The following is a 16919-nucleotide window of genomic DNA, read 5'->3' on the forward strand; positions in this document are numbered from 1 at the left end:
CCCCAGTACAAGATTGCATGAAGATGACGTAAGGCGTAATGAACACGTCATGATGTAAACAAGGCATTAGCCAATGGTGAAAGCAACGAAGGTGAGGGGGAGGGTTCTGTATTGTAAACAGCGAATTAATTTATTCGAATTGTCTTGTACAACCAGGGCTGCTACTGTACTTTGGACTGAAATTACACCACTGTCACGTCTGTAGCTTTACGCATATTTTCACCGTGGCGATTTTTCAGGTAAGATTACCTAAAAACACCACACTCTAAAGGTGGATTTACAGCTAACTTGATGTGGACATGGTGCACGGAGCTGAGGTCAAACTGAGTAGATTTTAGTTTAGTTGTTCCGTATGAAGGGAGCAATAGATTGCTAGTTTAGCATAGCTCAGTTTAGCATTAATGGAAACGAATGGTCATTTTATTTTCACCATGTAGTTGTAGCTGGTTGGCACGAGAGCCTCTATCGGTGCCTGTATTTAGCTAAGGTTGTCTCAAAGATGTCATGTTCTGCACAGATAACGTTACCGGTTAATTTATGCACGACTCACGAGCAAGTGGTGTCTGTCTTGCTTGGAAAGACTCAACCATGCATGCTAATAATCGCTGAGCTGTTCTGTAGGAGATCTACTGTACATAAATTACCCTACATTCCAGCGTATCAGCTTCCACCACAAAAGCTTGCATGATGATCTGCTTGGTAGCTAACTAGTTAATACTTCTAGTTAAAGCAAATATTTTGTGGTTATAGAAGTAGCTAAACTTTGAATAACTATAACCTTTCCCCCACATCCAGATTTATGAGCCTTGTCTAATCATCAGACCAATGAGGGTATGTCTAATTACCAATGAATGAAAATCAGAGGAATCGTCAAGTAACTAATTATTGATGGCCCATCGAATTCTGTCGCAACATGGTTGTATCACAAACAGTACTGCAACTCTCACAGTACATTTATGTGTCATCCTGTCCCAATCCTCCCCATATCCAATGTGATAATTTAAAAAGGTCATTGTAGGTGTTCGGAGCGATTTTAGTGCCCTCAGCCAAGTTCATTTGTGATTTTGCATTTTATTGAAACATTTAGGCTTATGTATAATATTATTTAACCTTTTGTGGCAGTTCACAATTGTTTAGGAAACAGTACCAGTTAGCTGTCACTCATTTGTCCTGAAATGATCTCTTCAGGGCTGTCCAAGTATAACATATTCCCACTCTGAACCTGCACACAGCTGATTCTATGATGGGGGCGACAGTGGAGCAATTCAACTGTGCAAAGAGTCAGATGGGCACGCTGAAGAAAGACCCTGGCAATGAGGCCAAGCTGAAAATCTATGCTCTCTTCAAACAGGTGAAAGGTCTTTGTTCTTAGCTACTTGGCTGTCATGTCTCCGAACATCAAGAGCATGAGCGATAGAGGGGGTGGGCAACTTGTTATAGGAGCGGGCCAGTATCTGAACGGTTGAAGATATTGAATCCCAGGGCTTACAGGAAAAATCTTGAGGGTTGCTGGCATCAACTCGGCTGACTCAACTGACCCTGTATGGGTCTTACCTCAGTGATTCACTATAGGGATAGCCATGCTAACCTCGCCCTCATGTCGGAGGCTAGCTAATGCTAGGTATCAACAGCCAATCCAGTAGAGGCTGGAAACTATAAGCTTTGATTGGTCAATAGCAACGCGATGTCGTGGAGTATGTGAATACATTTCAGCTTTTCCCAACTTTGGTCCCGCCCTGTTCACGTTCCATCGCCCATGCTCACGTCGGCCAACGGTCCCCCGCCCACTTAGGTTCCCTTCATTGAAAATTAATGGGGCTCCATTGTTTTATCGCCCCCTATGTGCTTGCTAGATGTAGTTCTGCCATTAGGCTGTCGTGTGTATGTATGTATGTATGTGATTGGGTGTTTGCACGATGGATGCTGTGTCAGCAAAAAGACAAGTTTCCATTGTACAGTAGATGAATAACTGTTGTAATGGTTGTAAAGCTATCCAGGGCAGTTTCTTATTGGACAAGTAAAAGTAGTCTCTCCCTGTTTCAGTCTGTTTTCTTTCATTTGAGACCTAATGACAATGACCCAGATTGTTAACCTATCAGAGTGCATGAGGGAGACAGGATGAAGAAAGTAAGCACCTTAAAGTCTATTGGAGACACTGATCCTCACATTTTAGTATCTTCTCCTCTCTCTTTGTTGTCTTATTAGGCTACTCAGGGACCCTGTAACACCCCCAAACCAGGGATGCTTGACTTTGTCAGCAAGGCCAAATGGGATGCCTGGAAGTCTCTGGGCTCTGTATCTCAGGTAATCTGCAGTCTCATTATTGAATATACATAACAGCACTGTCATACACATTTTATTGAAGATGCAGTCCGGGATATTAAGCACTTATTAATTCATAACTTATTGTACAAATTGGAATTTGTAACATACTGTATACAGATGGCAAAACATGTTTTGTTTTTTATTCAGGATGTAACATATCATACGAAATGGATGATGTAGTTCACAACTTTACCATTTTCGCGGACCCGTTTTGGCTCGTGAGCACTACTTTCAAAACTACTAGCTGAAATTATACAAAAGTTGGGGAGCAATATACCCATTTGTCTATCAAGGCTATTCCTCCCAAGTTTGTTAAAAAAACAACAGACGAAAATACAAGACTTGTGAGAAAGGTCAAACACAGCTGAAAATGATTATAGTTAATAAAATTAAAAACAAATCAGAAGCAGCCATTCTTATTGAATGTCACAATTTTCAGTGCCCATAAAAACAACTCTAATGTGGTAAAGTGACATTTTCTTCACACAATGACATTGACAGGCATACATTGATACATTGTATACCTCTCTTCCTCTCTCTCAGGAAGATGCCAGACAGCAGTATGTGGACCTGATTGATTCTCTCCTCGCTCCTGAGGGACCTGTGGTAGCCGCACAGCCCACTGGGAGCGCTGCCACCTTTGACACGCTGCTGGTCTCCACAGAGGACAACGTCACCACTATCCGGTTCAATAGGCCACAGAAGAAGAACGCCATCAATGTGGAGGTACATCAATTAAGTTATAAGGCATTCGTGTCATTGTCTATTCCCTCCTCCCAACATCACCCAAACAGGCTTCTGGCAAACATCTACCGGTGACTTTTGAACTTCTGGCAAATCATTTTGTGAAGCTTGTGGCAAACAATCTGTTTGCTAATAACTCATTGTGTATGCAAATCAGGTTTTTGGTTACACGTATAACTTTAAATGAACTTGCTTCCCAGTGAGAACTAAACTTACTAAACATGTTTTCAATGTCTTAACTTCTCTAGGGTAGGGGGCAGCATTTGGAATTTTGGATGAAAAGCATGCCCAAATTAAACTGCCTTCTACTCAGGCCCAGAAGATAGGACATGCATATAATTCGTAGATTTGGATAGAAACCACTCTAAAGTTTCCAACTGTTCAAATAATGTCTGTGTATAACAAAACTGATTTGGCAGGCGAAAACCCGTGAAAAATCCATTCAGGAAGTAGGATTTTTTGTTGTTGTTGTTAGTTTTCTATTCAATGCCATTACAGTATCCATTGACTTAGGACTCAAATTGCAGTTCCTATATGCCTTCCACTAGATGTCTTTTGAAATTGTTTCAGGCTTGTATTCTGAAAAATGAGGGAGTAAGAGCAGTCTGAATGAGTGGTCCCTGCCGTGTCACAGAGCTTTTTCATGCGCGCGACCGAGAGAGTGCCTTTCTTGTTTACCTTTTATATTGACAACGTTATTGTCCGGTTGAAATATTATTGATTATTTAGGCTAAAAACAACCAGAGGATTGAATATTAACATCATTTGACATGTTTCTATGAACTTTACGGATACAATTTTGATTTTTCGTCAGCCTGTTGTGACTGCGTTTGAGCCTGTGGATTACTGAAGAAAACACGCGAACAAAACATAGGTTTTTGGATATAAAGAGACATTATTGAACAGTTATTGAATAAATGAATGTCTTCTCAGTGCAACCATATGAAGATCATCAAAGGTAAGTGATTCATTTTATATCTATTTCTGACTTCTACTTGGCTGGTTACTGTTTGTAATGATTTGTCTGCTCAAATAATTGTAATGTATGCACAGCCATGCAATATCCATAGACAAACATTGGCAGTAGAATGGCCTTAATGAAGTGCTCAGTGACTTTCAACGTGGTACCGTCATGGGATACCACCTTTCAGTTCGTCATATGTCCAGCTAGAGTAGAGCTGCCTGGGTCAACTGAAAGCATTGTTATTGTGAAGTAGAAACGTCGAGGAGCAACAACAGCACAGTTACAAAGTGGTAGGCCACACAAGCTCACAGAACGGGACCTCTAAATGCTGAAGCGCGTAGTGTGTAAAAATAAATAAGTGCCTGTCCTTGGTTGTAAAACTCACTGTTCCAGTGAAGGGAAATCTTCGCTCTACAGCATAGAATGACATTCTAGACGATTCTGTGCTTCCGACTTTGGAGGCAACAGTTTGGAGAAGGCCAGTTCCTGTTTCAGCATGCAAGGTACGTACAGAAATGGTTTGATGAGATCCGTGTAGAAGAACTTGACTGGCCTGCACAGAACCCTGACCTCAACCCTATCGAACACCTTTTGGGATGAGTCGAAATGCAGACTGCGAGTCAGGCCTAATCACCAAACATCAGTGCCCAACCTCACTAACGCTCTTGTGGCCGAATGGAAGCATGTCCCCTCAGCAACGTTCCAACATCTAGTAGAAAACCTTCCCAGTAATGTGAAGGCTGTTATAGCAGCAAAGGTGGGACCCATGATTTTGGAATGAGATGTTCGACGAGCAGGTATCCACTAGGGCTGTGGTAGTCATGAAATTTTGTAAAGCCGGTGATTGTCAAGCAAATAACTGCCGGTCTCACGGGTAATTGATCGTTAATTAACAAACACATTTAGCATCTCCTGGCCGCTGACTCAGACCTTTTGGAACATCCACAATTTTAAAAAAGTTTAATAAATCCATGTAATATAGCCTAAATCACAATAAATCCATTATTTATTTTAAACAGATCTAAATCAACTTGATATGAAGAAAATGTAGTCTATTTCAGAAGAAAAGAATAGCATATCCTGCGTTGTCCTTATGTTTGGTCCTGATCTGGCTGTGGGCTACACTAGTTCATTTAGCAGACAAGATTTGCTTAGAATTCCAAGTTATTATTTTATAGTATAAGGAATCAAATTGAACATGGCTGAATAAAATAGAAAATATGTTCTCCAAAAGATTTGATGGAGTACGTAGAAACAGGTACTCCTACAGTTGAACTCGGATGTTTACATACACTTAGGTTGGAGTCATTAAAACTTGTTTTTCAACCACTCCACACATTTCTTGTTAACAAGCTATAGTTTTGGCAAGTCGGTTAGGACATCTACTTTGTGCATGACACAAGTAATATTTCTAACAATTGTTATAATTCACTGTATCACAATTCCAGGATCAGAATACACTACGTTGACTGTGTGCATTTAAACAGCTTGGAAAATTCCAGAAAATGGTGTCATGGCTTTAGAAGCTTCTGATAGACTGAAATTATTTCAATTAGGGCATTGGAGGTGTACCTGTGGATGTATTTCAATGCCTACCCTCAAACTCAGTGCCTCTTTGCTTGACATGGGAAAATCAAAATAAATCAGCCAAGACTTAAGAAAATGATTGTAGACCTCCACAAGTCTGGTTCATCCTTGGGAGCAATTTCCAAATGTCTGAAGGTACCACGTTCATCTGCACAAACAACATTACGCAAGTATAAACACCTTGGGACCACGCAGCCGTCATATCACTCAGGAAGGAGACTCGTTCTGTCTCCTAGAGATGAACGTGCTTTGGTGCGAAAAGTGCAAATCAATCCCAGAACAACAGCAAAGGACCTTGTGAAGATGCTGGAGGAAACTAGTACAAAAGTATCTATATCCACATTAAAACGAGTCCTATATTGACATAACCTGAAAGGCCGCTCAGCAAGGAAGAATATGTATATGCTGTATATGCTGTATAACAACAACTGTATAATTTAGAGTTATTTATGTAACTTTAGTTGTGATAGAAATGTCGATGTATGTTTAGATTTTTATACATTCTAAGGCTGTATGGTGCGACTGATGAGGATTTAAAAAAAGTTGCATTGAAGGCATGAGCTCTGCTTTGTGTTTTTGTGCAGGTTTGTACATACTTCATCAGTCTTTCATTCACAATTTGACAAGCACTTGTTTGGTAATACGGTCACTGTAACAGCCCTAGTGTCCACATACTTTTGTAATGTAGTGTATATATTTTTCAGCAATAAAATGTCTCTGCCTTGTATAAATGCTATATAAACAAACAATCTAGCTAGCATAAACTGCGTAGGATTGATCACCCTGTCGCTGGCTGCCTTTGGGGAGGGTGTATAGTGTGAAAGGCCGAAACACCCTAGGAACCAAAGGTACACTACTGACGATGCACTCCCCAAATTTCACCAGGCTCACTGTTCATGAACTCTAGGAAGTGCTTGCACAAAGTATAGTAACATCTCATCCTGTGTTCTTGGAATCTGGGACTTAGGCCTACTAAATCTAACTTTTAAATGTGTGGCCAACTTTTGTATGTAGTGTCTGTCTCCATCCAAGCCTAAACAAAATGGATTCAAACTAATCAACTAAATATGATCTTCAATATAGACTGGGGTCTCCATAATTTAAGAGCCAGTTGTCTAATAGTTGGTTCTTTTTCCTGACTCCTGAACTGACTTCCTGAATGAATTATTGTTAACTTACATCTCAAAGCCATGCAAGGAACCTTGACCTGGTGCACACATTTCTCTTTCCTTAGTTTGAAGCCTTCAGTCAATCTGTCTTGATTACATCTAGAAAGAAAGAGAGAAGGAACAACACATGAACAAGATGAGCTAGCTACTAGTTTAAAGCAATGAAAGATCTAATTGTTACAAAGTCGGAATTTACATTTATGATAATGCATTTATTTGCTTACCTTATCAAGTTTGAAGTTTTGATGCATCCTCTTCCAACACCACGGCGAAGGGAATGGTATCCATCTACGATGCTTTGTCAAATCAGCTAATATTGTTGCTACCTTAGCTGTTGTGCTAGCTAACATTTTACTGAACAGTGACACTAGCATATTGAATGGCATATTGTTATTAAAAGACAACAATGTATTCACCTAAAAAGGTTTAGGCAAATAATTAGTTAGCTAGCTAGCTAGCTATCAAATTAATTGTGCACAAATATGATAGCTAGCTAAGCGCTAGCCAGTCAGTGGTACTGATGGATTGAAACTGATAAACAAAATGTGTTTCACTCTATCCCATAAAGCATAACATTGCTAACTAGGCATCAATTAGCTAACATAAGTATGAAGTTTAATTAAGTTAGACACTCACTGGACAACTTTGGTAAGTAGCTAGATAACTGTTGGAAAATGGAAACTAAGCTTTCTTCTCCCACAGACTGGTCATCAGCTGTTACTGGTCTTGGAACTTGTGTCATTGCCACTAGTGTTATTGCCACTAGTGGCAATAAATATTGTTGCCAAAAGTTTGCCGCAGATTCACCAGTGCCATTTTGTGACATGCCTTGTAGAGTGGCTTACGAAGGTATTCACCCCCCCTTGGCATTTTTCAAATTTTGTTGCCTTACAACCTGGAAATTATTATTATTATTTTTTTGGGGGGGGGGTCTGTATCATTTGATTTACATAACATCCATATCACTTTGAAGATGCAAAATATGTTTTATTGTGAAACAAACTAGAAATAAGACAAACTGAAAACTTGAGCGGGGATGAGTACTTTTTGCAAAGCACTGTAATAGTGAAATTTCCAACTGCCTATGCACATCCCAAATATCCAGTAATCATCCAGTTCTTCAATTCTATTGTTTTCCTCCTCCTATCCAGATGTACAACGAGATCATCAAGGCTCTGGAGGAATCTGGCAAAGATGACTCTGTCATTACTGTAATCACAGGTAGAGCCAAACAACCTATTAATCCCATTTGAAATAGTGAATCCGTTAAAGAGAGCATCGGTGATATGAATATGTGACCGACCAGCTCGATTTGGTCTTGTGTAGCAAAATTAGAATTTGTAATGTTTTTACAATTTTTTATACATTGAATGAAAGTAGAGCCTCAGAGCTAGAAAGTTGTATATCATACACTGCACTTGAGGAACAATGGTAAAGTAATTATGCTTTGAAAGTTGATAAACTTGTAACCTCACTTTTGAGAAAATGGCCTTTAACTGTTTTGGTACCGACTGGAGAGCTCTTTGTCTACACCCATGCAGCATCGTTCACACCCCTTTAAGCTTTAGCTCCACCCATCTCTTTAACCTCTCTGGGATATTCGGGACAGTAGTGTCCCACCCCGCCAACAGCTAGTGAAAATGCAGGGCGCCAAATTCAAAACAACAAAAATCTCATAATTTAAATTTCTCAATCATACAAGTATTTTAAACCATTTTAAAGATAAAATTCTCGTTAATCCAACCACAGTGTCTGATTTTAAAAAGGCTTTACAGCGAAAAATACCCACAAAAGATTATGTTAGGTCACCACCAAGTCACAGAAAAACAGACATTTTTCCAACCAAAGAGTGGAGTCACAAAAAGCTGAAATATAGATACAATTAATCACTAACCTTTGATTATCTTCAACAGATGACACTCATAGGACTTCATGTTACACAATACATGTATGTTTTGTTCTGTAAAGTGCATATTTATATCCAAAAATCTCATTTACATCGGCGTGTTATGTTCAGTAGTTCCAAAACATGCAGTGATTTTGCACAGAGCCACATCAATTCACAGAAATATTCATAATAAACATTGATAAAAGATACAACTATTATACATGGAACTTTAGATAAACTTCTCCTTAATGCAACCAGTGTCAGATTTCAATTTTTTTAACAAAAAAAGCAAACCATGCAATAATCTGAGTATGGCGTTCAGAGACCCAACAAGCCAAAAAGATATCCGCCATGTTGTGTATTCAACATTAGTCAGAAATAGCATTATAAATATTTACTTACCTTTGATCTTCATCAGAATCCACTCCCAGGAATCCCAGTGCCACAATAAATGTTTGATTTGTTCGATAATGTCCATAATTTATGTCCAAATAGCAAATAAAAAAATCCAGTCACGAAGCGCGTTCACTAGGAGCAGACAAAATGTCAAAAAGTTCTGTTACAGTCCGTAGCAACATGTCAAACGATGTATAGAATCAATCTTTAGGATGTTTAACATAAATCTTCAATAATGTTCCAACCGGAGAATTCCTGTATCTTCAGAAATGCAATGGAACGGAAGCTACCTCTCACATTACCGCGCGTCACGAGCCACTGACACTGACTCAAAGAGCCCAAATGAGCCCCTCCTTTATAGTAGAAGCCTCAAACAATTTTCGAAAGACTGTTGATATCTAGTGGAAGCCTTGGGAAGTGCAACATGACCAATATCCCACTGTATCTTCAATAGGGGCTGAGTTGAAAATCGACCAACCTCAGATTTCCCACTTCCTGGTTGGATTTTTCTCTCAGGTTTCCGCCTGCCATATGAGTTCTGTTATACTCACATACATCATTCAAACAGTTTTAGAAACTTCAGAGTGTTTTCTATCCAAACATACACATTACTTAGCTTTTATGGCTGAGTAGCAGGAGGTTTACTCTGGGCACCTTATTCATCCAAGCTACTCAATACTGTCCCCCAGTCACCAAGAAGTTAAAGATTCACATGTGAGGCTATGTGCTAAACAACTAAAGATTTCAAGACTAAAGGCTGGCTTATACTACGGGTGTGTTCGTAAATTTAATCTGGAGTGCCAGAGAGTGCTCAGGGCGTTCATAACTCAGAGCGTTATGATTGTTCGTTCGTAAATTCAAATAGTTTCGTTCTCAGAGCATTCATAGCACACACTGGACGCACTGGCTGAAAAGTAGGGTTGATCCGATCGTTCTGACCTAACAGCAGTCAAGCCCCATAGCTAACTGACTATCGACAGTTTTCACAGTGACTTCGTAAGCATTCTATTGAAATAGTTACTTGCATAAGGAGTCTTGTTTAGGCATGTAGCTAGCTAGCTAAACAGTAAACCATAATCCCAACTCATAACGTTACTTCCCTGCATGAATCTGCAGGTAGCTAACCAACCAGGTTCAATTACTACACAGATGTTACTTCCCTGCATGAATCTGCAGGTAGCTAACCAACCAGGTTCAATTACGACTTTCTGACAAAATTAGTAACGTGTAACGTGAAAATGTAGCTAGCGAGACTATTTTACCCATATACATGGATGGACACTTCTCCCTCTCTGTCATGGATGCCATAGTTGCCCTTAGTTTGAAGATGTAATCCGGAGACAGGTGTTTTATACAACAGCCTTCTGTGTTCTTTTTTCGACTGTCTGCATATTTGCAATTAAACACCAGAATTTTCTCTATCATACTCTAATTCCACTGATTTCAAAACTCGGTCCTAAAGAACATGGAGAGTAACTTTTATGCAGTTCTACAACGTAATATCTTTCAAAAAAGCAGCGTCACAAAGGATTACCTACCCATACTGACCAGCTCATATTATAGACAGAAGCGTGCTACATGGCGGACCAATCTGACCTCGTCTCTTGGCATGTCCAGTCCACTCATTATCTAGCGGGAAGGTTATGGATTTTTTCGTGGCGAAACAAACTAGGCTTGTAATTTAACAATTTTATTAATATTTACAGATGGCATACAAGTTTGTTATTAAGGCACATGAAAGTTCACATGTTCCAGACGGCCAAAAAACGCATTTTGATAAAACAAAAAAAAAGTTTACGTTCATGTGGCGCTCCTGTGAAGTAGTGCTGTGCGACATATGCCTAGTTTCCTGAAACGAGTAACATGCAGTGAATTCGGAAAGTAGTCAGACCCCTTGACTTTTTCCATATTGTTACGTTACAGTCTCATTCTAAAATGTATTTTAAAAATACTCAGCAATCTACACACAATACCCCATAATGACAAGGCAAAGACAGGTTTTTAGAAATGTTTGCAAATGTATTCAAAATGAAAAACAGAAATACCTTATTTACTTAAGTATTCAGACCCTTTGATATGAGACTCGAAATTGAGCTAAGGTGCATCCTATTTCCATTGATCATCCTTGAGATGTTTCTACAACTTTATTGGAGTCCACCAGATGTTTCTACAACTTGATTGGAGTCCACCTGTGGTAAATTGAACTGATTGGACATGATTTGGAAAGGCACACACCTGTCAAACCAAGCCATGTGGTCAAAGAAATTGTCCGTAGAGCTCAGAGACAGGATTGTGTCGAGGCGCTTATCTGGGGAAGCGTACCAAAAAATGTCTGCAGCATTGAAGGTCCCCAAGAACACAGTGGCCACCATTATTCTTAAATGGAGGAAGTTTGAAACCACCAAGGCTCTTTCTAGAGCTGGCAGCCCGGCCAAACTGAGCAGTCGGGAGAGAAAGGCCTTGGTTAGGGGGGTGACCAAGAATCCAATGATCACTCTGACAGAGCTCTAGAGTTCCTCTATGGAGATGGGAGAACCTTCAAGAAGGACAACAGCCTTTGCAGCACTCCACCAATCACGCTTTTATGGTGGAGTGGCCAGAGTGAATCCACTCCTCAGTGAAAGGTACATGACAGCCCTCTTGGAGTTTGCCAAAATGCACCCAAAGACTCTCAGACCATGAGAAACAAGATTCTCTGCTCTGAGGACACCAAGATTGAACTATTTGGCCTGAATGCCAAGCGTCACATCTGGAGGAAACCTGGCACCTATATGGTGAAGCATAGTGGTGGCAGCATCATGCTGTGTGGATGTTTTTCAGCGGCAGGGACTGGGAGACTAGGCAAGATCGAGGCAACGATGAAGAGAGCAAAGTACAGATATCTTTATATTCAGGACCTCAGACTAGGACGAAGATTCCGCTTTCAATGGGACAACAACCCTAAGCACAAAGTCAAGAAAACCAAGGAGTGGTTTTGTGACAAGTCTCTGATTGTCCTTTAGTGGCCCAGTCAGAGCCCAGACTTGAACCCGATCGAACATCTCTGGAGTGACCTGAAAATAGCTGGTCTGCAACGCTCCCCATCCAGCCTCACAGAGCTTGAGGGGGTTTGCAGAGAAGAATGGGAGAAACTCCCCAAATACAGGTGTGCCATGCTTGTATCTTCATACCCAGGAAGACCCAAGGCTGTAATCGCTGCCAAAGGTGCTTCAACAAAGTACTGAGGAAAGGGTCTGAATACTTATGTAAATGTGATATTTCAGTTTAAATTATTTTATAAATTACCAAAAATCTCTAAGAGCCTGTTTTTTCTTTGTCATTTTATTTAACCTTTATTTAACTATTCAAGTCAGTTATTTACAATTGTGGCCTACCCCGCCAAAGCCTAACCTGGATGACTTTTGGCCAATTGTGCGCCGCCCTATGGGACTCCCAATCACTTCTGGTTTTGATACAGCCTGGAATGGAACCAGGGTTTGTAGTGACGCCTCTAGCACTGAGACTCAGTGCCTTAGACCGCTGCTCCACTCGGGAGCCCCAACACACAATACCCCTTTGTGGTACTGTGTGTAGATTGATGAGGAAAAATAACAACGGAATACATTTTTGAATAAGGCTGTAACCTAACAAAATGTGGAAAAATTCAAGGGGTCTGAATACTTTCTGAGATCACTGTATGCATTGCTGGGCCAAAAATTAACACTAGGACTAAAGAAAAGCCAGAACACAGTATATTATTATTATGGTGCACAAAAAAAGCATGTGGTTGCAATGTACTGTGCGTGAGTTTTTCTTTCTTTAGTCCACAGGTGTCAATCTCATTCCACGGAGGGCCAAGTGTCTGGGGGTTCTCTCCTCCCTTGTACTTGATTCATGAATTAAGGTCACTGATTAGTAAGTGTCTCTCCTCACCTGGTTGTCTAGGTCTTAACTGAAAGGAAAAACAAAAAAAACAGCAGAGGTTCTCCATGGAATTAGTTTGACACCCCACCCCTTCTTTATATCTTTAAAGGGGCAATCTGTAATTGCTACATCCATTTTTTTTACTTTTAAATTAATGATATATAGCCATTGAGTCTTGAAAAATACAATTTATAAATCCCTCTTGAGCTTAGTTCAACTGTCTAACCCCACCAGAACCCAAAATATAAGCTGTAAACGATGTAATTGTAAACAAACACTCTATAGCCTTAAAACATGATTAAATGTTGGAAATTGCTGTCGTGGATGAACAGCCTCTGTCTATTAATTTAAGAGTACTTATATTTCACCAGTCCCATCCCTTTGGATTTTTACCAAAACGGTGGCGGGGTGCCCCTTTTAATTCTTTGAATTGCCCCTTTAAGACTTTACAGTGATGCAGTGACTTGCAAATAGTGCTCCGGTCTTCTTAATTGTTAAATGTGGCTATTCTCGTCCACCCCCTCAAGGTAGTGGAGACTTCTACTGCAGTGGCAACGACCTGACAAACTTCACCAAAATCCCTGAGGGCGGGATGCAGCAGATGGCAAAAGATGGAGGCGAGTTGCTGAGGTAAGGACTTACCCAAAAAGAGCAAGCAAGAGGTTCACTTTGAGAGAACCATTTTTATAACGTGTGTGTGTGTGTGTGTGGGTGGGTGTGTGTGTGTGGGTGGTTGTGTGTATGTAGGGAGTTTGTCAAAGCATTCATCGACTTCCCCAAGCCCCTGATTGCAGTGATCAACGGTCCGGCTGTGGGCGTGTCCGTCACTCTACTGGGCCTGTTCGAGGTGGTCTACGCCACGGAGAGGGTAAGGTGCTTTGTCATGTCCACTCAGTGTTAGCTTAGAACATATATCTTCCCTCTGTATGTGTATGTTAGTTGATGGTACAAGACTAGCATTGGTTTATATTAGGGGTATCAAAATTCGGTCCTGGAGAGAAACTGGGTGTCCAGGCTGTGGATCCTGTCCACCAGCACTGACATATTGACTATGATTAGTTGATTTTCTGAAACTTGTGTTGATACTGGGCTGGATGAAAAGCTCTCCAGGATCTTAATTGGAGACCACTGTTTTACATGCATACCTCAATCGAGGTCAAATAAGCAAAACAGTGTTGTGACCACTAGCGCACCACCCATACCACTACATTGCCATTCTCCACTTCCATTTTTCACTACACTCTGCCGTAAGCGGTTGGGGCTGTTCCTGCCTAACTTGTGCCCTCCCCTCCTGACAGGCTACATTCCACACCCCCTTCAGCCAGCTGGGACAGAGCCCAGAGGCCTGCTCCTCCTACACCTTCCCCAAAATGATGGGCAATGCAAAGGTATGGATACTCCCCCTTGTTCCTTTGCTGCAACTGATGCATTTCATAGAGGAGGTTTCCCAGGTATTTATTTTACTTTTGTTCTTTTAGTATGTATTAGACTTGCAGTTTGAATTGAATGAAATTACACTAATGGACAACATTGTCATGCTCTGTGACTAGGCCAGTGAGATGCTGCTGTTCAACAAGAAACTGACAGCCACCCAGGCGTGTGCCCAGGGCCTGGTTACCGAGGTCTTTCCCGACGGCAGCTTCCAAACCGAGGTGGCCACCAGACTGAAGGCTTATGCCAAGCTTCCCAGGAATGTGAGTCAAATCCCCAGCAAACATTGAACATCACGCAACGTTTGAAATGTTTGTGTGTTTTGTATAAAGTTGTGTATTCAGAAACATTCCTGAACGAATCAATATGGATGAAAGCTGGTTGTAATTTTACATCATTTCCTTTCGGAACGTACCAGGAATTTTGTATTGTGTTATTGGCCGTGGCTGTGCTTCCGTGGACGGACTCCTTTTCACTGTAAACTGTGACCGGAGCCACATTCTGCACATTGAATTTCATTCACAATTTCATTGACATTTTCAACAAGGTCTGATTTGATTACAGCACAGTTTACAGTGATTTGAATGAATATTCCAAAATGTTAAGTGTCAGTAATATAGGACATTGCAGTATATATAGGTCACAATATTACATAATCACTCAAATAAGCAGGGAAAATGTTACAGGAAAGCGTCATTCATTCTGTATAGTCTGATGGCGATGCTACAATATGTTCACAATTGGTAGGCAGTTAGAGACAACTAGGAAGCAAAATTATAGTTGTAATATGGTTAAAACACAGATTGTTCTGCTTCAGAACAGTAGGAAGATAAGCCTATAATTGTTTGTCATGTTGTGAAGGCTTTAAATAGATTTCAGCTCATATTCAGCCGTTGATTCCGCTGTGACACTGGTCGTTTGGGCAGTACCATTCACTTTCACACTATTGTGCAAGGCATAACCAAAACACAATTTAAATGCATCCACAGTTTCTAAAGTCACAGGCTTGATGCCTTTATTGCATGCAAGGGATATGGGACCAACCTACTTATGGTTCCCTAAAAAGGTGGACTAGAGGCATAATGTGCTTTTTATTTCTAATATAAAAAAACTGCTATGCATGAAAGTACCATAAAGGACTGTAGACATCAATTGATATTACATCCAAATTGCAGGGCACTGCATTTGAAAACCTGTTTATTATTTTATGTCAGTATAATGAAACCATAGACACATTTCCACATTTTACCGTTTAAAAAAAAATCCACTTTTGTTTTGTATCCATATTTTTATTCTGTCTATTTGACCTATTGCTGTTTCCTGGCTGTCCTAGTCCCTAACACTTTCCAAGCAGCTGATCCGTGGGACAGAGAAGGAACGTCTCCACACTGTCAACGACCAGGAGGTGGAGCGCCTGGTGGAGCGCTGGCTCTCAGACGAGTGCAAGCAGGCCATCATGAGCTTCTTCCAGGCTAAGTCTAAGCTGTGAGGAGGTGATCCTCCCCCTGCAGAGTCCCGCAGACAGAGTCCCACGGAGCAGAGCGCCTAGCCTGAGTCGTGTTCATTAGGTACCAAGCAGAAGAAAAATCTGACTTACAGGGATGGTTCTTGTTCTTAGAAGAAACACAAATTTCTATTTTTGATTGATTTTTAAAAAATGTATTCCATTGCGTGCCCTAATGAGCATTACCCACATTACACCAGCCTTAAGCAGATGCCTTATTTTCTACTGTTTTATCGGATTGGCTGTGTAAATTAATTATAATAATACACAAAAACCCATTATGTACATTTGACCGTTGACCTGGTTGGTTTTGCATTTAACATATCTGGGCATTCCCTGTTTTGAAACACCTTTGAGGGAATGTAACTTACATGGACTTAAGCTACCAAGGGGTGTGTATTGTAAATTGAAGGTGGGTGGTGCCTTAGTCCAGATTGCCTTAGGATTGAACAAAGGCTTTGGAATTACCTCCAAGAGGAAGTGTCTTGTGGTTTTATATGCACAAAAAAATCATTTGTGGAGATGACATTGTTTCACACGGCCAACTATATCTGTTTGAAAATAAATCTATTTCTGCAATCAAGCAAATATGTTTTTCAATGTGTTTTTGTGACAAAGGGACAATGATTTGAGGAAGAGGATAGGGATGGGTTGTAGGATAAGTCTGCCCTTTCCCTTAATATTCCACAGAGGGCGTACTGCACCAACAAACAAAAAACGTATTCAACAGCTCTTCAGCCTTCATGCCAGAAATGTGAGTTTGTCCCTTTTCATTTGAAAGATGAACTATGAAAGTGTATTTGCAATTTGTATACATAGGTTTGAATGTTATACCTAAATTATATAATATGAATCAATTTCTCATGAAACCTGTATGCATTTCCTCATGGGTATGGGGAGGTGTGCCTCGTCTGTCCAATAAGCTAAATACGGGACAGATTATATTTCTGTCCATTTGGAGTGACCCCTTTTTGCCCAATAGCACCCCAGAGGCACATTCCAACACTG

At 40.5% G+C, this 16919-nt stretch overlaps 1 protein-coding gene across 4 annotated transcripts; it reads left to right on the forward strand.

Annotated features, from left to right (window-relative positions):
* The first annotated feature begins 88 nt into the window (after positions 1-88).
* Positions 89-16499, forward strand: LOC123991117 (enoyl-CoA delta isomerase 2-like). Of its 4 annotated transcripts, XM_046292340.1 has the most exons (11): positions 157-239; positions 796-831; positions 1233-1351; positions 2206-2304; positions 2869-3051; positions 7941-8010; positions 13504-13606; positions 13724-13844; positions 14275-14364; positions 14527-14670; positions 15741-16499. In XM_046292340.1, exons 3-11 carry the CDS (start codon positions 1241-1243, stop codon positions 15894-15896), a joined length of 1077 nt encoding a protein of 358 aa, XP_046148296.1. In that variant the 5' UTR covers positions 157-239; positions 796-831; positions 1233-1240; the 3' UTR covers positions 15897-16499. The 4 variants fall into 4 exon arrangements, with proteins under 4 accessions (XP_046148294.1, XP_046148295.1, XP_046148296.1 ...); XM_046292338.1 differs by lacking the exon at positions 796-831 and having other exon boundaries at positions 89-239; XM_046292339.1 differs by lacking the exon at positions 796-831 and having other exon boundaries at positions 125-239; positions 1189-1351.
* The last annotated feature ends 420 nt before the right edge of the window (positions 16500-16919 follow it).

The sequence above is a fragment of the Oncorhynchus gorbuscha genome, linkage group LG12 (assembly GCF_021184085.1).
Source record: "Oncorhynchus gorbuscha isolate QuinsamMale2020 ecotype Even-year linkage group LG12, OgorEven_v1.0, whole genome shotgun sequence".
In the NCBI taxonomy this organism is placed as follows: Eukaryota; Metazoa; Chordata; class Actinopteri; order Salmoniformes; family Salmonidae; genus Oncorhynchus; species Oncorhynchus gorbuscha.

Excerpts from the sequence above, each read along its gene's own strand:
- LOC123991117 (XM_046292338.1), top strand. The coding sequence starts at position 1,241 with ATGATGGGGGCGACAGTGGAGCAATTCAACTGTGCAAAGAGTCAGATG. Across the intron at positions 2,305-2,868 it reads CTCTGGGCTCTGTATCTCAG|GAAGATGCCAGACAGCAGTA; the intron begins GTAATCTGCAGT and ends CCTCTCTCTCAG. Across the intron at positions 13,845-14,274 it reads TGGTCTACGCCACGGAGAGG|GCTACATTCCACACCCCCTT; the intron begins GTAAGGTGCTTT and ends CCCTCCTGACAG.